Source organism: Lithobates pipiens, unplaced genomic scaffold (assembly GCF_037356315.1).
Source record: "Lithobates pipiens isolate NorthernLeopardFrog02 unplaced genomic scaffold, aLitPip1_a1.2 Scaffold_13, whole genome shotgun sequence".
NCBI classification, from domain to species: Eukaryota; Metazoa; Chordata; class Amphibia; order Anura; family Ranidae; genus Lithobates; species Lithobates pipiens.
This window is the reverse complement of record NW_027507718.1, coordinates 526,474,046-526,497,881: the sequence shown is the minus strand read 5'-3', so window position 1 is coordinate 526,497,881 and position 23,836 is coordinate 526,474,046. Positions and strand designations below refer to the sequence as shown.

The 23,836-nt window shown below is 44.9% G+C and overlaps 1 protein-coding gene across 2 annotated transcripts in view; it reads right to left on the bottom strand.

The window, feature by feature from the left end:
• The window catches only part of LOC143975640 (von Willebrand factor A domain-containing protein 5A-like), a 79,965-nt gene extending 62,002 nt beyond the window's left edge, over window positions 1-17,963 (bottom strand). For both annotated transcript variants that reach the window (XM_077478130.1, XM_077478132.1), the window contains exons 1-3: window positions 17,823-17,963; window positions 4,608-4,675; window positions 2,301-2,503 (exon numbers count right to left, since the gene is read on the bottom strand). In XM_077478130.1, coding sequence (XP_077334256.1) covers window positions 2,301-2,503; window positions 4,608-4,675; window positions 17,823-17,944 — 393 coding nt within the window. In that variant the 5' untranslated portion in view covers window positions 17,945-17,963. The remainder of the gene's footprint in view (window positions 1-2,300; window positions 2,504-4,607; window positions 4,676-17,822) is intronic.
• Window positions 17,964-23,836: the final 5,873 nt, after the last annotated feature.

The following is a 23,836-nucleotide window of genomic DNA, read 5'->3' as shown; positions in this document are numbered from 1 at the left end:
GCGTCCTGGAGGAATTTTGGCCCACTCATCTTTGCAGAATTGTCCTAATTCAGTTACATTAGAGGGTTTTCGAGCATGAACAGCCTTTTTAAGGTCATACCACAACATCTCAATAGGATTCAGGTCAGGACTTTGGCTAGGCCACTCCAAAGTCTTCATTTTGTTTTTCTTCAGCCATTCGGTGGTGGACTTGCTGGTGTGTTTAGGATCATTGTCCTGCTGCAGAACCCAAGTTCGTTTCAGCTTGAGTACACGAACAGATGGTCGGACATTCTCCTTCAGGATCTCTTGGTAGACAGCAGAATTCATAGTTCCTTTTATCACGGCAAGTCTTCCAGGTCCTGAAGCAGCAAAACAGCCCCAGACCATCACACTACCACCACCATATTTTACTGTTGGTATAATGTTCTTTTTATGAAATGCAGTGTTCCTTCTACGCCAGATATACTTGGACACACACCTTCCAAAGAGTTCCACTTTTGTCTCATCGGTCCACAGAATGTTGTCCCAAAAGTCTTGGGGATCATCAAGATGTGTTGTGGAGAAATTGAGACGAGCTTTGATGTTCTTTTTGCTCAGCAGTGGTTTTCTCCTTGGAACTCTGCCATGCAGGCCATTTTTGCCCTGTCTTTTCCTGATGGTGGAGGCATGAACGCTGACCTTAACTGAGGCAAGTGAGGCCTGCAGTTCCTTGGACGTTGTTGTGGGTTCTTTTGTGACCTCTTGGATGAGTCGTCGCTGCGCTCTTGGGGTAATTTTGGGCAGCCGGCCACTCCTGGGAAGGTTCACCACTGTTCCATGTCTTCGCCATTTGTGGATAATGGCTCTCACTGTGGTTCGTTGGATTCCCAAAGCTTTGGAAATGGCTTTATAACCCTTTCCAGACTGATAGATCTCAATTACTTTCTTTCTCAATTGTTCCTGAATTTCTTTGGGTCTCGGCATGATGTGTAGCTTTTAAGGATCTTCTGGTGGACCTTACTGTGTCAAGCAGCTCCTATTTAAGTGATGCCTTGATTGTGAACAGGTGTGGCAATAATCAGACCTGGGTGTGGCTAGAGAAATTAAACTCAGGTGTGGACAACCACAGTTATAGTATGTTTTAACAAGGGGGGCAATCACTTTTTCACACAGGGTCATGATGGTTTGGATTTTTTTTCACCTTTAATAATAAACACCTTCATTTACAAATTGCATTTTGTGTTTACTTGTGTTGTCCTTGACTATTGTTTAAATTGGTTTGATGTTCCGAAACACTTAAGTGTGACAAACATGCAAAGGAACAGGAAATGAGGAAGGGGGCAAGCACTTTTTCACACCACTGTATATATATATATATATATATATATATATATATATATATATATATATATATATATATATATTGTACTGATACAGCTATGGTGTGTACTGTACAGCAATATTTGCATTACCAAATTCCAGCTAACTCTATGATTTGTGTCTAGCTTTTCTGTTGATTCTCCCAAAATAGAAAGGAAGTAACAGCCAATGCCTGACTGTGACTAAAGATCACAAAACCCGATATACATTGCAAGATCTGCAGATACCTCAGCCAAACTGGTGACCACACATTCTATATCTCATCTACAAAGCAACATGGGCAAATGTTAAGAGTACATTACTATTCAACCGTCAAATGGCAAAGTCCTTTGTGGGCAGATTACAGCCCTGGCCATAGAATTATGGGGCTCCACAAGGTCTCCGTCATCAACGTGAAAAGCAAAAAAGTGACCGAATGATTGTACTACATTCCTAAGAATGTACACTTATAATCCAGTTTAAAGAAAAGCCTAATCTCCGTGTAACACGATCGGAATTCCGGGCCAGAAAAAGACCGATGAGAGCTTTTCATCGGAAAATGCGACCGTGTGTATGCTCCATTGGACTTTAGCTGTCCGGCAGCCAAAAATTTATAGCATGTTCTCAATTTTCCCGATGGTAAAACTATCGGTAATTCCGATCGTGTGTATGCAATTCCAACACGCCAAAAATCACGCATGCTCAGATTCAACTACGAGACGGAAGCTATTGGCTACTGGCTATTGAACTTCCTTTTTCTAGTCACGTCGTACGTGTTGTACGTCACCGCATTATAAATGATCGGAATTTGATGTGACCGTGTGTAGGCAAGACAGCTTGAGCCGAATTCCGTCGGAAAACCATCAGAGCTTTTTCCGACCAGAATTTCCGATTGTATGTATGCGGCATAAGAGTGTATTATAATCATGTAATGTGAAAATGTAATGTGTTTCTCTTGTTTGTCTTGTAATCCTCATTACCTCCTTCTTCTCCTGGAGGTCGGCTACAATCTTCTTCCCCTCTATTGTGGCCTCAAAGCTGTAGACAGCGGAGTCTTCATCCATGGGGAAGACAAAGACCGCTTCCACCGCCTTCTCCTCCTTGTTCTTATACTTGAGAGTCGCCGATACGTCCGCCACAAAGCCTTTCACTTGGACGTCAACCCAGATCCCCTGCAGAGGGACTGGACACACATACAGGAGAATCACACAATTATATCTGGTGTCCAGTAACTTGAGCTCTATTTCTGGTGAACAGTTAGGAGATGAATACTCTTTAAAAGTACTGTCCAATCAAGCTATGGACCAGGAATACAAATACCAAATTACCATTTAGGAGATAAGGGATTTCCAACTCTGTGCTTAGTTTTGCTCAGAGGTGTCCAACTTTTTCAAGTTTGAGGACCACATTTTGGATGTTAAAGTTTACTGGCCAAAAAAAAATCTTAAAAGGAGGCCCCTTTATATCCAGGAGTGGTCATCAGAGTATCTCCTTACATCCAGGAGTGCCCCTCAAAATCTACTCTTACAACCAAGAATGTCAATCAGACTCACCCTATACATCCAGGAGTGCCCATCAACAGGACTGGGGGAGGATTATGGCTTGCTGGCAGTCTCCATATTATGATACACAGATCGGCGCTTTCAATGGCAGCCAGTTAGATTATTTTCATAGACACTTGTTGCGGGCCTGATAAAATCTTGTAGTATATAGTAAGCTGTTCTCAGCTCTCAGCCTTTTGATTGGCTAAAGAACAAGCAGCAGCACACAGAGTCATCGCTCTCACCTTCTGATAGGTACTTCCTGCCAGCACATGCGCACTGCAGCTAGGCCACATTGACTTAGAGGGATGGCCCTCACTATCTCGGTCTTAGCCCTTGTACACACGGTCGGAGAATCAGTCGGAATGTGTCCTATCGGACCGTGTTGTCGGATAATCCGACTGTGTGTGGTATGCATCGGACTGATTCCGCCGGAATATCCGTCGGACCCAATTTTCCAACTTGTTGGAAATATTTCCTGACCAACTGGGCCGATTGGACATACTCCGATCATGTGTAGAGAATTTTGATCGGACCAAGTGCCACGCATGCTCAGATCAAATTCCTACATCAAAGCTATTGGCTACTAGCCTGAATGTAGTGCCATTGTAACGAAATTACGTCATCACGTTCTGAAAGATCGGATTTTCCGACCGTGTGTATGCAAAAGTTTCGGACAAGATCCGACGGACAAAATCTGACGGATTTGGTTGTCGAAATCTCCGACCGTGTGTACAGGGGCTAAGAGTTACTGGTCTGAGATGACCGACAGGGATCAGCTAACACAGCTCGACAACGCGGTCCGATCGGACATTTTCCATCGGAATGTCCAACCATGTGTACAAGGGCTAAGAGCTAATGGTTTGAGATGACCGACAGGGATCAGCTAACACACTCCCAGGTAGCAACAGCACTGGCATGATGAAATACTCAGTGTGTGATGTACCACATCTGAGTTGAACTCCAACTGCCCATCAAGAATTGAATATCATGTGACACAATGATGTCTGTGTGTTCGGCTTCTACACTAGGATGGTCTTGCAGTCACCATGACAGGTGGAATATATTATATCCAAAGGTTTCTTTTCTTCTTTCTACACTACTGAAATAAACCAAAGCACATAGCACAAGCTAGAGCAAGAGGTAAAGGGTCACATTAAAGACAAGTAGGGTAGCAACAGTAGGCAAAAACAGGTATGAGTGTCAGAATATAAAGATTATAGCGGTAACTCTGCAACATAACTCTAGCAACAGCTTAAAGAACAATTCCAGCTATGGCAATTTTTACATAGTTACATTGTTCAAGCTTGGACCAATGTAATTATGCATATATCCTATCTGTGAGATACCTCTAGAGTATGGAAACCCTACATTAGGCACCACTGCTACAGAGATCCCCAATAGCTTGTCCCTGCTGCATTGTGAACACAGGAGGTCATCCACACGCCATGAGCGTCATTTAGAGAATTCTTTGAATCTTCCCTGATTGGATGCGGTGGAGAGCATGACTTCCCACCTTTCCACTTTGTGCATTCCTTGAGAAAATGCAAAGCAATCTCTGAATGGTGCCAGTGCCCAGTAGCCAACCTCCTGTGCTTAGAATGCAGCAGGGCGGCTGCTCAGCAAGGGACCCTAAAGCTAGTGGAGATCACTGCAGTATTGGTGTCTACTACAGTGATTTCCAGCTTCCAAGCGGATCCCACGGGGGGCGCTTATACTGTAATTTGCCATTGCTTGTACACTCACCTGGCTGGCGGGAAGCCACGATGATGAGGCCACAACATGGAGGGAATGGCGGCATTATTGAAGGTTGTCTGAAAGGAAATGAAAGATACAAGTGTCAGATTCTATGGCTGCAGTCCGTGTGACATAATACAGACTACCCCCAGGGCTCTCTTCCCTCCTTTACCACTTATTGCCGACTATTAGAAGCATGCATTCAGCTATGTACTGTATGTACATAGCTGTGTAAGTATGTAAGGAGGATGTCAAGAAAAAGTCATATTCGCCCTCCTTTCTTCCTGTATATGTGCTCTGTCTTAAGCCTCATACACACGATCGGACTTTGTACAAACTTTCCTGTGGACTTTTGTCCACAAGTTTGTATTGCATACACACGATCGGACTTTTTAGGCAACAAACACGAACGTAGTGACGTTTCAACGTACTGATGACACTTCAAAAGAGGATGTTCAATTACTCCAGCGCCACCTTTGGTCAACTTCTGTATTGTTTTCTGATCTTTTGCATTGGTTCTGAGCATGCGTGTTTGTACCTTGTACAAAAGTCCGATGGTTTTGCGTACACACGATCGGACTTTGCTCCATCGGACTTATGTTGTCAGAAAGTTTGTCTGTTCACACAGCCAACTAAAGTCCAATGAAAATGGAAAAAGTTTGTCCGATGGAGCGTACACACGGTCGGATGTTGCTCCAAAACAGCTCATTTGCATGTTTGTTGTCAAAAAGTCCGATCGTGTGTACGGGCCTTAAGAGGAACATGAGGAAAAGACATTTGTACAGGGGGTCGCCATTGCAACCTGGTCCCATGCTCCAGGGGATCTGTGCACCCCCCCCCCCCCTGTATGCCTGGATAGGAGGGCAGCAGGGGCGGCACTATGTAGAGGAACCAATCCCTTCATGTAGCTGCTGAATGCCCGCTTCTCCTCCTCTTCCTCCCGTAGACATTCAGCAGCTGCAGGAGGGAAATGGAGGGCATCGGTTCCCCCACATGCAGCTTCTGCTGCTTACCTAGAAAAAGAAAACAACAAAAATAAAAAACTACCAGGGTCACAGAAGTTGCACTTGTGACTTGGCTCTAAAGCTGGGGGGGCCTAACTACTCAAGGAAATCTCTGAAGTTAAAGAAGAAGGGGGACTTTACCTTGGGTCCAGTCTGGAGAGTCCATCTTGGAAATGTCTGCCTGATTCAGGAGGAAGGCATTCAATTACCTAAGGACTTGTGAGTACAGACCTGAGAGCAGGACCTGGGTGACTGTGCTGCTGTTGATCCCCTGGTGCATTATAACTAAAGCCGCGTACACACGGGCGGACTGTCTGTCCAACTTAGTCCGCTGAAACACATTTCAGCGGACAATCCGCTCGTGTGTGGGCTTCAGCGGACTTTTTCAGCGGACAGTCTTCGGAATTTCAGTAATACAGTCCGTCCAACTTTGGTTTCAGCGGACAGTCCGCTCGTGAGTAGGCTAGTTGGACGGACTAAGTATGGCGCATGCTCAGAAAGGATTTACACGGCGGAAGGTTGCATTGCAGTGTATTGGACGTCTTATTTCTAGTCCCGTCGTACGTGCTGTACACGTCATCGCGCAAGCTTTCGACGGACTGTCTGTTCATCGTGTGTGGTCAAGTCTGTTCATTCGAAATTAGGACGGACTGTCTGTCAGACTGTCTGACAAACTAAGTTGGCCAGACAGTCCGCTCGTGTGTACGCGGCATTAGGCTTGCCTGGTTTATGTGGATCCAATGCTGTCCATTCCCTAAAGTATGGTTGAGGGGGTTGTACTGAAGAGTGTCCTTGCATTACTGTTCAGTGTTCTGGAGCCGTGGTTCTCAACCTCAGTCCCCAAGTACCCCCAACAGGTCGTGTTTGCAGGTTTTCCTTTATCTTGGACAGGTGCTTTAAATCAGAGTCAATGGCTTGGTATTTTGGACAGCTATTTTATCTAAGAGAAATTTCCAAAACATGGCGTGTTGGGGGGTACTTGAGGGCTGAGGTTGAGAACCACTGTTCTGGAGTATCCCACAGCTCCCTGCCCTAAGTTAACCAGCTATAAGGGCAGAAAAAGGCAACCCCTAGACTGTTTAGGGCTGATTCACACCTTGTCATTTTTAGTGCTTTTTGCATATTTGCACTACAGAACGTGTTCCATAGAAAGCCATGTTAAATGGACTGTAGTGCAAATCTGCAAAATGCACTAAAAATGAATAGGTGTGAATCCAGCTTTATTGAGTCGAAGGAGTGAATGCTACTGTGTGCCGAGCTGCCGCTGCACTGTGACGCAGTGGCGGCTGGTGAAGTTTTTGGATGGGGGGGTGCCAGACCCCGTCCATCACGACCCCGCCCATCATTTTTGGCCCCTCCCACTTCTCATAAACCACGCCCCTTATGTAATCCACCTAATCCGTCCCCTGTATTCCACTTCCTTCCACCCATAGTGTCACGAGTATACAGCTCTGATCACAGGACAGAGTATACAGCCCCAGAATCACAGGACAGATTATATATCTGGATAAAATATTGAAAATGTCAATGTTTAAACCAACTGTTAAAGAATGCAATAAAAGTACCACGAATCAGTGATTTTTTTTTTTACAACAGCAAACAAACTTTATTGTACAACAAACAACAAAAAGACTCAGGCTCGGTTCACACAGGGGCGACTCAGATTTGACTTCAGGTCGCCCCTAGTCGCCTCAGGTCAGACAACATTTAAAAAGCAATGTAAGTGAATGAGAGCCGTCTTAATGCACACTACTGAAGTCGCTCCGACTTCAGAAAAGGTTCCTGTACTACTTCAATCCGACTTGTAGGCGACTGGTACCCATTGATATCAATGGAGGTCGCCTCCAAGTCGATCTCCGTCTGTACGAAGGCGACTCTGACAGAATTATCAGCTCTCAAGAGGGAACTCCATGCCAAATTTATGAAAAAAACTTGGCGTGGGTTCCCCCTCCGAGAGCATACCAGGCCTTTAGGTCTGGTATGGATTCTAAGTGAAAACCCCTACACCGAAAAAACGGCGTGGGGTCCCCCCCAGATCCATACCAGACCCTTATCCGAGCACGCTACCCGGCCGGCCAGGAAAGGGGTGGGGGACGAGCGAGCACTACAGAACGTGTTCCATAGAAAGCCATGTTAAATGGACTGTAGTGCAAATCTGCAAAATGCACTAAAAATGAATAGGTGTGAATCCAGCTTTATTGAGTCGAAGGAGTGAATGCTACTGTGTGCCGAGCTGCCGCTGCACTGTGACGCAGTGGCGGCTGGTGAAGTTTTTGGATGGGGGGGTGCCAGACCCCGTCCATCACGACCCCGCCCATCATTTTTGGCCCCTCCCACTTCTCATAAACCACGCCCCTTATGTAATCCACCTAATCCGTCCCCTGTATTCCACTTCCTTCCACCCATAGTGTCACGAGTATACAGCTCTGATCACAGGACAGAGTATACAGCCCCAGAATCACAGGACAGATTATATATCTGGATAAAATATTGAAAATGTCAATGTTTAAACCAACTGTTAAAGAATGCAATAAAAGTACCACGAATCAGTGATTTTTTTTTTACAACAGCAAACAAACTTTATTGTACAACAAACAACAAAAAGACTCAGGCTCGGTTCACACAGGGGCGACTCAGATTTGACTTCAGGTCGCCCCTAGTCGCCTCAGGTCAGACAACATTTAAAAAGCAATGTAAGTGAATGAGAGCCGTCTTAATGCACACTACTGAAGTCGCTCCGACTTCAGAAAAGGTTCCTGTACTACTTCAATCCGACTTGTAGGCGACTGGTACCCATTGATATCAATGGAGGTCGCCTCCAAGTCGATCTCCGTCTGTACGAAGGCGACTCTGACAGAATTATCAGCTCTCAAGAGGGAACTCCATGCCAAATTTATGAAAAAAACTTGGCGTGGGTTCCCCCTCCGAGAGCATACCAGGCCTTTAGGTCTGGTATGGATTCTAAGTGAAAACCCCTACACCGAAAAAACGGCGTGGGGTCCCCCCCAGATCCATACCAGACCCTTATCCGAGCACGCTACCCGGCCGGCCAGGAAAGGGGTGGGGGACGAGCGAGCGCCCCCCCCCCGAGCCGTACCAGTCCCTCAACATGGGGGGTGCCTTGGGGAAGGGGGGCCACGCGGCCCCCCCACCCCAAAGCACCTTGTCCCCATGTTGATGAGGACAAGGGCCTCTTCCCGACAACCCTGGCCGTTGGTTGTCGGGGTCTGCGGGCGGGGGACTTATCGGAATCCGGGAGCCCCCTTTAATAAGGGGGCCCCTGGATACCGGCCCCCCACCCTATGTGAATGAGTATGGGGTACAATGTACCCCTACCCATTCACCTGTGGAAAAAAGTAAAAATAAAACACAACACAGGGTTAAAATAGTTTATTGCACAGCTCCGGGGGTCTTTCGTCTTCGGGGTCTTCTCGCCGGACTCCACTATCTTCTGCTAGCTCTTTTGCTAGTGGAGGAGCCCGACTTTCTTCTTCGCCGTCGCCCCAGGTCGTGTCTAAGGCGTGTTCAAGTTGTCTCCAAGTTGCCTCACAAAGTCGTCCTGGAAGTCGTGTCGCCCCTGTGTGAACCGAACCTTAGGCCGGCCAGGGTGCATTTGGTAATTAATTATTATTTACTTCATTACTTAATTTTTTCCACAGAGAGTCAATTATGCCACTCACTGTTCTTGCAGCTCCACTCGGGCTGAGGAACGGAGCTGCCGACGTCACTTCGGGGTTTCGTGAAGCAGCCGAAAGCCGGAAGTGACCTGCCTGTCTAAGAATGACAATGCTCCCGCCCGTAGAATCACAGTGATTTTACGGGTGGAAGCTAGTCGGCGTTCTACAGTGCGCCGCAAGGCAGGTTTTTAACCCGCAAATGAAGTGCCATGGATGCAATCTTGTGATTGCATCGACGTGGCACTTCTCATAGTGCACTGCGACTGGCGCCACAGTACACTATGTTAAATTGTTAAATGACATTTTTTTTATTTTTAAATGTCTTAAAGGGCCCGTTTTTTTTTTTTTAGTTTTTTTTTTTACTTTTTATTTTTTATTATTTTTTTTACACTGGGGGGGGGGGGGTAGCGCTATATTGATGTAATGCTACCCCTGAAAGGGCACAGATTTTAACTGGTTCTTTCCCAAACTGTACAGAGGCCACCAGTCCACCCAGGGAGTAGTCCATGAACTCTAGATTCAATAAACAGTCTAGGGGTTGCCTTTTTTTGTAATTTATTGCTTGTAGAACTTGAACAGGAGATGGGTTGGGCCATGGGATACTCCAAAGATGAGTTACAAACAGCAGTTAGAGGACAAACTTCTGTATAAGTGAATGTGTATTGAGCGGTCGATTACTTTACAGCTGAAGACCATGGGGCGAGACTCTCTGGCATCTGGTTACCTTGCTCTTGTGCACAGTTGCTTGTAACCAGTGCATTTTTCAAACCACTGTACAGTCACAGGGAGCAATTTAGGGTCTTTACTCACAAGTTCCCAGGACTGCTGTGCACCCTTCAGTCTCCTCTGGACACAATCAAGCAAGTGAAACAGTCCTTCTCTAGACCACATCTCTCTAAATAAATCCTGTAATCAGATGCAGGCTTCCTCCAGGTCAGAGCAATGCATCTCCTGAGACATCGCAGAACAGTAACCCAATTCATAGGCTGCCTGAGGGGCAACTGCCCTCCTGAGTGTGGCAAATCTTCTTGCTGGGGAAAGACAATATCTCCAGGGCTCTAGACTTTTTCCAGCTTCCGAACCACCATCTGTGCACGCCTCCCCAGGGATTGGCTAGGCCCTGATTAATATTCAGGCTATCCCTTTGAGTTCTCCCTCCCTAAGCTTTAGAAGCTTCTTTCAAGAGGCAGGGGAGAGCAATCAAACTCTGAGCCTGTGAAACCTTGAACAGACCAGGCCAAACAATCACTGCTCCCTTGATTACAGAAGGAACCAAAATACAATTTAACAACAATATGAATTTTACAGCACTAGAAAACACAACATTAGTGAAAGAAAAAACAAAAAACAATACATTAACAACAAAAAATAAAGTCCATAAAAAGTGACTGATGTGTTCCAATCCAACAAAAGTGCAAAAGTACTCCAGAGTTTTCCAGGTTACCGCAACACCCCCTCCTGTGTCCACACTCACCAAATATAGTAGACCCTCAGATTTTCAGTCTAGGGGTCACTTCAGGCTTGAAGTGGCACTAAAGGTTTGAATATTTTTTTTTTTAAATAACAAACATGTTATACTTACCTCTACTGTGCAGCTCATTTTTCACAGATTGGCCCCGATCCTTACCTTCTGGGGTCCCTCGGCGGCTTTCTCAGCTCCTCCACCTGATAACCCCATCTGGGAAGCGCTCTCCCAAGGGGGTTACCTTGCGGGTGTGCTCCCGAGTCCTGTATTCGGTGTCCATAGCCGCCGACTACAAGACTCGGCCCCGGCCCTTGCATCATTGGAGTTGATTGACAGCAGCGCGAGCCAATGGCTGTGCTGCTATCAATCTATCCAATGAAGCGGCAAAAAAAAAAAGAGCAAAAGAGAGCATTCGCGGCGCGGGACTTTCCAGGGCTCAGGTTAGTAAAACGGATGCATTAAGGTGAAAGAACATAAACCTTTACAACCCCTTTAATAGTGATGGCCAGGAATGGCAACTTGAAAATAAGATCATCCAATAGATTTCCCTTGTTGAGGATACTCAGCTGGGTAATAGATACCCAAAAATTGAAAGAAAAGGGACGAATAGTGAGCTACCGCTTAAAAAAAGGCATTTATTGGGAATAAAAAACAAGAGGTGAGATAAAACCAGGCATGACAAACATGGAGCTGAGAATACAAAAACGCTGGTCACGGCGTGCGTTCCACGATACCGGAAGTGACGTCAATAGGAACCGGAAATTATGTCTACATGTTTCACCCTCCCACAGGGTGTCATCGAGGATCTCAGAGGTAAAGGAACTTTAGAGCAGACTTAACAGTTGATGCAACTTCACTGAACATCTTGCAACAAAATCCAACCAGAACATTACTGTGCGATATTCCCTACCTAATTCAACTAGGCTGCCCAGGCATACCTCAACAAGGCCAATCATGGCATCTTCCAAGACTTGATAGATCTCTGGATTCCCAGTGTCCTCTGATAGACTGCTGGGTACAGCAGTCCCCCCTTAGTGCAATCATGGCATCTTCTTGAGCAGGACGAGAGCGAGCCAGCAAGCCTCAAACCTGGCGTTCCTCCTCCCTTATATACAGTATCTCACAAAAGTGAGTACACCCTCTCATATTTTTGTAAATATTTTATTCTATCTTTTCATGTGACAACACTGAAGAAATATCACTTAGCTACAATGTAAAGTAGTGAGTGTACAGCTTGTATAACAGTGTAAATTTTCTGTCCCCTCAAAATAACTCAACACACAGCTATTAATGTCTAAACTGCTGGCAACAAAAGTGAGTACACCTCTAAGTGAAAATGTCCAAATTGGGCCGAATTAGCCATTTTCCCTCCCCGGTGTCATGTGACTCGTTAAGCCCCATACACACTATCAGATTTTCTGCTGAGTTTTTCCTTCAGATTTACCAAAACCATGTAGTGGAAGGGCCTGCTTGATTGCATACACATTGAAACTCCTAAGGTTTGACCTCATATTATATGGTTTTGGCAAATCTGAAGGAAAAACTCAGCAAAAAATCTGATAGTGTGTATGGGGCTTAAGTGTTACAAGGTATCAAGTGTAAATGGGGGGCAGGTGTGTTAAATTTGGTTTTATCACTCTCTCATACTGGTCACTGGAAGGTCAACATGGAACCTCATGGCAAATAACTAGGGATCTAAAAATAAGAATTGTTGCTCTACATAAAGATGGCCTAGGCCAGTGATGGTGAACCTTGGCACCCCAGATGTTTTGGAACTACATTTCCCATGATGCTCATGCACTCTGCAGTGTAGTTGAGCATCATGGGAAATGTAGTTCCAAAACATCTGGAGTGCCAAGGTTTGCCATCACTGGCCTAGGCTATAAGAAGATTTTCAAGACCCTGAAACTGAGCTGCAGCACGGTGGCCAAGACCATACAACGGTTTAAAAGGACAGGTTCCACTCAGAACAGGCCTCGCCATGGTCAACCAAAGAATTTGAGGTCACGTGCTCAGCGTCATATCCAGAGGTTGTCTTTGGGAAATAGATGTATGAGTGCTGCCAACATTGCTGCAGAGGTTGAAGGGGTGGGGGGGTCAGCCTGTCAGTGCTCAGACCATACACCATACACTGCATAAAATTGGTCTGCATGGCTGTCATCCCAGAAGGAAGCCTCTTCTAAAGATGATGCACAAGAAAGCCAGCAAACAGTTTGCTGAAGACAAGCAGAATAAGGACATGGATTACTGGAACCATGTCCTGTGGTCTGATGAGACCAAGATAAATGTATTTGGTTCAGATGGTGTCAAGCGTGTGTGGCGGCAACCAGGTGAAGAGTACAAAGACAAGTGTGTCTTGTCTACAGTCAAGCATGGTGGTGGGAGTGTCAGGGTCTGGGGCTGCATTAGTGCTGCCGGAACTGGGGAGCTACAGTTCATTGAGGGAACCATGAAGGCCAATATGTACTGTGACATACTGAAGCAGAGCATGATCCCCTCCCTTCAGAGACTGGGCCGCAGGGCAGTATTCCAACATGATAACGACCCCAAACACACCTCCAAGATGACTGTCTTACTAAAGAAGCTGAGGGTAAAGGTGATGGACTGGCCAAGCATGTCTCCAGACCTAAACCCTATTGAGCATCTGTGGGGCATCCTCAAATGGAAGGTAGAGGAGCACAAGGTCTCCAACATCCACCAGCTCTGTGATGTCATCATGGAGGAGTGGAAGAGGACTCCAGTGCCAACCTGTGAAGCTCTGGTGACCTCCATGCCCAAGAGGGTTAAGGCAGTGCTGGAAAATAATGGTGGCCACACGAAATATTGACACTTTGGGCCCAATTTGGACATTTTCACTTAGGGGTGTACTCACTTTTGTTGCCAGCAGTTTAGACATTAATAGCTGTGTGTTGAGTTATTTTTTTGGGGACAGCAAATTTACACAAGTTATACAAAGTTATACAAGCTGTGCACTCACTACTTTACATTGTAGACAAGTGTCATTTCTTCAGTGTTGTCACATGAAAAGATAGAATAAAATATTTACAAAGATGTGAGGGGTGTACTTACTTTTGTGAGATACTGTATATAACAGGACGGATAGGCAGGGTCCAAAAAGTGCAGAACATTAACCCTTCCCCAGTCTGGGCCAGCCAACTTCCTAACTAATACACTGCAGGCAACCAGCCTACAAGCCCAACTAGGAGGGTGCTACATCCATCCAGCACAACAGATTGGACCCTCGTTCTGACCCTCTTTCCCCAGATCTCATACAAGCATTGATTGCTTTTATTGCGCACTGTCTGTGGCCACAATGGTTTCCACTCTCCACACTGATCTGTCCTGTTGTAGCTTTTTGTCAAAGTATGAAAACAAACCGACTGAAGCCAAGATGACTCAGAACTTTTTCTGCAGAAAATGAATTTCATTCTCAGTCCTGGCACCGCTCTCCATCTGTACAATCACATGGTTCACACTCATGGCACTTCATGATTCATTCAAATGAAATGCGGTGGGAGGTTGCCAAATCCAGCAAAGTCCTTTCTTGTATTAAGAGAGGTATGGACTCCAGAGAGAGAGATATCATTTTTCCCCCCTGTACAAATCATTAGTAAGACCTCACCTGGAATATGCAGTTCAGTTTTGGGCACCAGTTCTCAAAAAGGATATCGGGGAACTGGAGAAAGTGCAGAGAAGGGCAACCAAACTGATAAGAGACATGGAGGAGCTCAGCTATGAGGAGAGATTAGAGGAACTGAATTTATTCACTCTTGATAAGAGGAGATTAAGGGGGGATATGATCAACATGTACAAATACATAAGGGGTCCATATAGTGAACTTGGTGTTGAGTTATTCACTTTAAGGTCATCAAAGAGGACAAGGGGGCACTCTTTACGTCTGGAGGAAAAGAGATTTCATCTCCAAATACGGAAAGGTTTCCTCACAGTAAGAGCTGTGAACGTGTGGATTAGACTCCCTCCAGAGGTGGTTCTGGCCATCTCATTAGATTGTTTTAAGAAAGGCCTGGATTCTTTCCTAGATACACACAATATAACTGGATACTAATATTTATAGGTAAAGTTGATCCAGAGAACATCCAATGGCCTCTTGGGGGATCAGGAAGGAATTTTTTCCCCTGCTGGAGGAAATTGGATCATGCTTTATGCAGGGTTTTTTTTTTCCTTCCTTTGGGTCAACTGTGGGTATAGGAACTAGATGGACTTGTGTCTTTTCAACCACACTAACTATGTAGCTATGTCAGCGCAGCGTCGTGCAAGGCAATCCACTGCTTCGCACCACGTGGCGGCCAATTGAGCTTTATGAAATGTCTAGACTAGAGCCAGGCTAGGCATCCAACAACCGCTAGTTAGAGGTCGGGTTCCATGGCAGATTACAGACTACTAGCGAGGGGCTAAAATGCAGAGTAGATAGGCTGACTCTGAATTACAGTTCCAGAACACAGTATCTGCTGGTGAGAAGCTGCATCCCAGGCTGGTGGGACAACAGTTGGAGGATACCCTCATCACTGCTGATCTTGTCCTCAGGACTCTGACACCAAGATGGACACTGCATATTGGTCATCCTCAGGGACCCTTTCAACTGGACTTTGCTGCAACATTCATCTGAAGGTATCTTTATTAATAACTATATATGCCCGGGTGTATGTGTGCACAATTCCACCAGGACTTCTATCAGGCCCTGCTGATTATGCAGTACATGTCTGTACATTGGATTTTGTACCATTATTAATCTTTTCTTATATAAAGCTTGTATCATTTCTTTACTGATGTGCATCTATATAATTATGAGTAATGCTATTTGCTGGTTGCAGTAGTTATTCTGCTCCCTATTACTTTGATAAGATTCCGGGTTAATTTCCCAGGAAGGGAATTCTCTCTGTACACAGAGGTCTTGTCCTGGGTGCAGGCACTTCCATGTAATGTGTATATATAGTGTCTGTCTATATATAATGTATATACAGTGTCTGTCTATATGTAATTTATATATAGTGTCTGTCTATATGTAATTTATATACAGAGTCTGTCTATATGTAATGTATATACAGTGTCTATATGTAATGTATATACAGAGTGTGTCTATATGTAATGTATATACAGAGCCTGTCTATATGTAATGTATATACAGCATCTATATGTAATGTACATACAGCGTCTATCTATATATAATGTATAAACAGAGTCTATGTGTAATGTATATACAGTGTCTGTATATATAATGTATATACAGCGTCTATGTGTAATGTATATACAGCATCTATCTATATGTAATGTATATACAGTGTCTGTATATATAATGTATATACAGCGTCTATGTGTAATGTATATACAGTGTCTGTCTATATGTAATGTACAGTGCCTTGCGAAAGTATTCGGCCCCCTTGAACTTTTCAACCTTTTGCCACATTTCAGGCTTTAAACATAAAGATATAACATTTTAATTTTTTGTGAAGAATCACCAACAAGTGGGACACAATTGTGAAGTGGAACGAAATCTATTGGATATTTTAAACTTTTTTAGCAAATAAAAAACTGAAAAGTGGTGCGTGCAAAATTATTTGGCCCCTTTACTTTCAGTGCAGCAAACTCACTCCAGAAGTTCAGCGAGGATCTCTGAATGATCCAATGTTGTCCTAAATGACTGATGGTGATAAATAGAATCCACCTGTGTGTAATCAAGTCTCTGTATAAATGCACCTGCTCTGTGATAGTCTCAGGATTCTGTTGAAAGCGCAGAGAGCATCATGAAGACCAAGGAACACACCAGGCAGGTCTGTAATACTGTTGTGGAGAAGTTTAAAGCCGGATTTGGATACAAAAAGATTTCCCAAGCTTTAAACATCCCAAGGAGCACTGTGCAAGCCATCATTTTGAAATGGAAGGAGTATCAGACCACTGCAAATCTACCAAGACCTGGCCGTCCCTCTAAACTTTCAGCTCAGACAAGGAGAAGACTGATCAGAGATGCAGCCAAGAGGCCCATGATCACTCTGGATGAACTGCAGAGAACTACAGCTGAGGTGGGAGAGTCTGTCCATAGGACAACAATCAGTCGTACACTGCACAAATCTGCCCTTTATGGAAGAGTGGCAAGAAGAAAGCCATTTCTCAAAGATATCCATAAAAAGTCTCATCTAAAGTTTGCCACAAGCCACCTGGGAGACACACCAAACATGTGGAAGAAGGTGCTCTGGTCACATGAAACCAAAATCAAACTTTTTGCCCACAATACAAACGATATGTTTGGCGTAAAAGCAACACAGCTCATCACCCTCAACACACCATCCCCACTGTCACACATGGTGGTGGCAGCATCATGGTTTGGGCTTTTCTTCAGCAGGGACAGGGAAGATGGTTAAAATTGAGGGGAAGATGGATGCAGCCAAATACAGGACCATTCTGGATGAAAACCTGTTGGAGTCTGTAAAAGACCTGAAACTGGGAAGGAGATTTATCTTCCAACAAGACAATGATCCCAAACATACAGCAAAATCTACAAAGGAATGGTTCACAAATAAACGTATCCAGGTGTTAGAATGGCCAAGTCAAAGTCCAGACCTGAATCCAATCGAGAATCTGTGGAAAGAGCTGAAAACTGCTGTTCACAAACGCTCTCCATCCAACCTCACTGAGCTCCAGCTGTTTTGCAAGGAAGAATGGGCAAGAATTTCAGTCTCTCGATGTGCAAAACTGATAGAGACACCCCAAGCGACTTTCAGCTGTAATCGCAGCAAAAGGTGGCTCTACAAAGTATTAATGCAAGGGGGCCGAATCATTTTGTACGCCCCACTTTTAATTTTTTTATTAGTTAAAAAATTTCAAATATCCAATAGATTTCGTTCCACTTCACAATTGTGTCCCACTTGTTGGTGATTCTTCACAAAAAATAAAATTTTATATCTTTATGTTTGAAGCCTGAAATGTGGCAAAAGGTTGAAAAGTTTAAGGGGGCCGAATACTTTCACAAGGCACTGTATATACAGCGTCTGTCTATATATAATGTATATACAGCCTCTGTCTACATGCAGTGTATAGAACACATGTATGATGTATACGGCACCTGTGTACAGTACGATGTTTCCTCTTCTGCTCTCTGTGTCGCTCTTCCTGGTGTGTTGGGAGTGTGATGATCCCTATGTAATCACTGCGGGGAGTGTCCTGTAGGGGGAGAGGAGGGAACATAGAGGGGGGCGTAGTACAAGATCTGTGACTCTGAATATTGTACAGTCTGGTTTACCAGCAGTGTGCGGCATGATGCCAGCAATCCATCCCACATGACGGGTTATAACTGGCAGAAAAACAAACAAGTAACGGGATACAATGATAAGACTCAGAGATGGGAAGTGTCAGGAATCAGGATTATAAAGTGCAGCCCCAAGCAATACGTAAAGTCTGTTAACCATTTAAGGACCGAGCCTTTTTCTGAGATGTGTTATTTACAAGTTAAAAACGTTTTTTTTTTTTTTTTTGCTAGAAAATTATTTAGAACCTCCAAACATTATACTTTTTTTGCTAACACCCTAGAGGATAAAAAAAGACGGTCGTTGCAATACTTTCTGTCACATAGTATTTGCACAGCGGTCTTACAAGAGCACTTTTTTTTGGAAAAAAATACACTTTTTTTTAATTTAAAAATAAGACAACAGTAAAGTAAGCCCAATTTTTTTTTTTATATTGTGAAAGATAATGTTACACCGAGTAAACTGATACCCAACATATCACGCTTCAAAATTGCGCCCACTCGTGGAATGGCGACAAACTTTTACCCTTAGAAATCTCCATAGGCAACATTTAAAAAAATTCTACAGGTTGCATGTTTTGAGTTACAGAGGAGGTCTGGGGCTAGAATTATTGCTCTCACTCTACCGATCGTGGTGATACCTCACATGTGTGGCCTGAACAGCGTTTTCATATGCGGGCGCTACTCACGTATGCGTTCGCTTCTGCACGTGAGCTCGGCAGGACGGGGAGCGTTTACATTTTTTTTTTCTTATTTATTTTACCTTTTATTTTTATTTTTTACACTGTTCCTTTAAAAAAAAAATGTCACTTTTATTCCTATGAAAAAGAATGTAAGCATCCCTTGTAATTAAAAAAAAGCATGACAGGACCGCATAAATATGAGATCTGGGGTCAAAAAGGCAGAAGAAGAAAATATTTACACTAAGATTCTTCATAAATTTTGGACAAATTTTATACTGCTACATATCTTTGATAAAAAATAATCCAAATCGGTGTATATTATTTGATCTGTGTGAAAGTTATAGAGTCCACAAGCTACGGTGCCAATCTCTGAAAATGTATCACACCTGATGTACTGACGGCCTAGCTTACTTCTTGAGACCCTAACAAGCCAGAACAGTACAAATACCCCCCAAATGACCCCTTTTTGGAAAATAGACATTCAAAGGTATTTAGAAAGAGGCATGGTGAGTTTTTTGAAGTTGTAATTTTTCCCACAATTCTTTGCAAAATCAAGATTTTTTTTCTTTTTTCACACACAGCATATGCATACCACAAATTACACCCCAAAATACATTCTACTATTCATCCTGAGTATGGCGATACCACATGTTTGGGACTTTTACACACCGTGGCCCCATACAGAGGCCCAACATGCAGGGAGCACCATCAGGCGTTCTCGGAGCATAAATTACAATCTAATTTCTTTAATACCTCTAAGCCCCTGTACACACGGTCGGACATTCTGCCAACCAAATCCGTCGGATTTTGTCCGTCGGATTTTGCCCGATTTTGCCCGAAACTGTTGCATACACACGGTCGGACTAAGTTGTCGAAAAATCCGATCATTCAGAACGTGATGATGTAATTTCGTTACGATGGGACTACATTCAGGCTAGTAGCCAATAGCTTTGATGTAGGAATTTGATCTGAGCATGCGTGGCACTTTGTCCGATCAAAATTCTCTACACATGATTGGAGTATGTCCGATCGAACCAGTTGGTCGGAAAATATTTCCAACATGTTGGAAAATTGGGTCAGACGGAATCAGTCCGATGCATACCACACACAGTCGGATTATCCGACAACACGGTCCAATAGGACACATTCCGACGGATTCTCCGACCGTGTGTACAAGGGTTAATGCCTTGTACACACTAGTGGAATTTCCGTCAAAAAAAGTTTGGAATGTTTTTATGACGGAATTCCGCTCAAGCTTGGCTTGCATACACACGGTCACACAAAAGTTCTTGGAACTCTCGACCGTACAACACTACGACGAGTCGAGAAAAGTTCAATGCTTCCGAGCATGGGTCGAATTGTTTCCAAACATGCGTAGGAATTTTGTGCATTGGAATTTGTACAGACGATTGGAATTTCCAATCGGAACTTTTTCTGACTGAAAAATTGAGAACCAGCTCTCAATCTTTTGCTGGCGGAAATGCCGCCAGCAAAAGTCCGGTGGAACATACACACAGTCGCATTTTCCGACCAAAAGCTCTCATCTGTCTTTTCCTTGCAGCATTTCTGATCGTGTGTACGTGGCATTACAATTTTGAAGGCCCTGGAGCACCAGGACAATGGAAATGCCCAAAACATTACCCCATTTTGGAAAGAAAACAATCCAATGTATAATCTGAGGCATGATGAGTCTTTTGAACATGCCATTTTTTCTACAAGTTTTTGGAATATGTGGAAAGAAAATGAAAATGCACTTTTTTTACACAAAGTTGTCCATTTATACAATATTTCTAACACATACCATGTAAATACCAAAAATTACAGCCCAAAATGGATTACCCTACTCCTCCTGAGTATGGCAATACCACACGTGGGAGACTTTCTCACAGCCTAGCCGCATACAGAGGCCCAACATGCAGGGAGCACCATCAGGCATTCTAGGAGCATACATTCCAAATGTAATTTGACTACCTATTACACGTTGAGGCACTGTAGTGGCATGGATGTGAACTGATGTGGCATGGATAAGCCATGGGTGGGGATGGCTAAGCATGCTGAGCCATGAAAGTGGATGGCTGGGTATGGCTGAGTATGGATGGGATGGCTGGGTGGGTATGGCTGTGTGTGGATGGGATAGCTGGGTATGGCTCAGTATTGCTGGGTATGGATGGGGTGGCTGAGTATGGCTGAGTATGGATGGGTATGGCTGAGTATGGCTGGGTGGGTATGGCTGAGTATGGATGGATGGATGGGATTGCTGGGTATGGCTGAGTATAGGTGGCTGAGCATGGATGGATGAGTATTGCTGGATATGGATGGTTGGCTGAGTATGGATGGGATGGCTGGGTATAGCTGAGTAAGGCTGGGTGGGTATGGCTGAGTATGGATGGATGGATGAGTATTGCTGTGTATGGCTGAGTATAGGTGGCTGAGCTGGATGGATGGATGAGTATTTCTGAGTATGGATGGATGGATGGATGAGTATTGCTGTGGATGGATGCATGGATGGATGAGTGAGTATTGCCGAGCATGGATGAGTATTGCTGAGTATGGATGGATGGATGAGTATTGTTGAGCATGGGTGAGTATTGCTGAGTATGGATAGATGGATAAGCATTGCTGGGGATGGATGAGTATTGCTGAGCATGGATGGATGAGTATTGTTGAGCATGGATGAGTATTGCTGAGTATGGATAGATGGATAAGTATTGCTGGGTATGGAGGGATGCATGAGTATTGCTGAGTATGGACGGCTGAGCATGGATGGATGGATGAGTATTGCTGAGCATGGATGAGTATTGCTGAGTATGGATGGCTGAGCATGGATGGATGGCTGGATGAGTATTGCTGAGTATGCATGGCTGAGCATGGATGAGTATTGCTGAGTATGGATGGCTGAGCATGGATGGATGGATGAGTATTTCTGAGTATGGATGGGATGGATGAGTATTTCTGAGCATGGATGGGATGGATGGATGAGTATTTCTGAGCGTGGATTGGTATTTCTGAGCATGGATGGGATGGATGGGAGAGTATTTCTGAGCACCATATAACGTGTCATGTGGGATGGATTGCTGGCTTCATGCCGCACACTGCTGGTAAACCAGACCGTAAAATACTCATAGTCATGGATCTTGTACTACGCCCCCCTCTATGTTCCCTCCTCTCCCCCTGCAGGACACTCCTCACAGTGATTACATAGAGATCATCACCCAACACACCAGTTAGAGCAACACAGAGAACAGAAGAGGAAACATCATACTGTACACAGGTACCGTATACATCATACATGTGTTCTATACACTGCATATAGACAGACACTGTATACAGGGCCGGCGCTCCCACTAGGCGAACTAGGCAGTCGCCTAGGGGCGCAGCCACAGCCTTGGTCCGCTCCAGAGGATCAGTTCCCCCTTGGCGAGTGGTGCAGACTGTAGCAGGAGGTGGCTCCATATGGCCGGCTGCAGAGTTGCTGGGCGGGGGAGCAGGCAGATCTCACACTTCGGACTAAGCCAGGGATGACCATGCAGATGTCCAGCAGCCATGGGTGTCAGCTCTCTGGCCGCCCCGCCTCCCTCCCTGGTTGATGTGCAGCCATTGGAGGAGCAGGGCGGGCGGCATGGATCCACCCAGGCCCGGACTAGCTATAGGACAAACGCAGGGCCGAGGCTGCCGGGCCACTTGTCTTGGAGGAGCGAGGACCAAAAAGCAAAGCTTTTCCTACAGCTCATCCAGCCTCTCCGCGGCCGCCGCTGGAGCGGGGGGCGGATCAGCTGAACGGGGGTGGAGCTGAAGGAGGTCTCCCGGACGTGACACGGACTGCCGCCCGCTGCCTGACATTAGTGATGGGAAGTTCGGATCTTGTGAATCGGTTCATTTCGAACTGCTCACTGAAATGAACCGATTCAATGAATCGATTCTTCGGTTCACTTGCTGAGTCTACTGACAAGCAAGTGAACCGAAGCTCCAATTCAACCTTCTTAAATGAGTAGAATCAGAAGAGTGATTCACACAGAAGGTTGGCAGGTCCTGGGGACGTTTATTTTGATTTTGTTCATCTCAATTGACAATTGTTCTATTGTCAGATTAGTGCAGTGTCATGAATTTTGGTCCTACACAAACAGCTGTGTTAGGGTGGGTTCACACTTGTGCGATGCGGGAACCCTGCGATTCCACTGCGGGTTCCTGCATCGCACCCGACTCGCATGACAGTTCACAACGACATATGCGAACTGCTGGGGAGTGTCATACAATGTTAATGACACCCCCATTTCAGTTCGCATGTCGCACTGCAAAAGTGTCAGTTTGGACATGAATCGGATCGCATGGGTGCTATGCGATCCGATTCTGGTGCGGACCAAAAAAGGTTCCTGTGTGAGTTTAGTCCGAATGCGAAACGATTTCAGCCATACTATCTGTATGGCTGAAATCGCATTGCACGGACATCGCCTGTGATTTGCACTGCAGTGCAAATCGCATGCGATTTTGCACTATGCAGCAGTGTGAACTGGCCCTGAGCCTAGGTTTCTGCAAATTTGATGGATAGCAATGTTACCTGTGAAGTTGCCTGAGAATGCAGTTCACATGCACACAAACCCCGCTTTTCATTTAGGCTCTGTTTCCACTTGTGCAACTTGTCCTGCGACTTGGGACTGCAAAGTTGCATGACAAGAAGTACCCCATGATTTCCAATGAGTACCGTTCATATCTGTGCGACTTCAAGTCACAGCGACTTCAAAGTAGTCCCTGCACTACTTTGGTCCCATTGTAATGTGACTTGAGGTCCATAAACCTCCAGAATACACAGGCATGGCTTCGAGTCGTGGCAGAATCGTGCAACTTTCTGGCTTTTCAGGATAACGCAGCCTGAAAGTTGCACAATTCTGCCGTAATTTTGATGCGACTTTAAAGCAATGCCTGTGTATTCCGGAGGTCTATGGATCTCAAGTTGCATCAAAGTGGGACCAAAGTAGTGCAGGGACTACTTTGAAGTGGCACAGATATGAATAATACTCATTGGAAATCATAGAGTACAAAGTTGCAGGACAAGTTGCACAAGTGGAAATGGAGCCTAAATGAAAAGTGGGTTTTTGTGCATGTGAACTACATTCTGATGGGCCAACTTCCCAGTTAACATTGCCAGCCATCAGA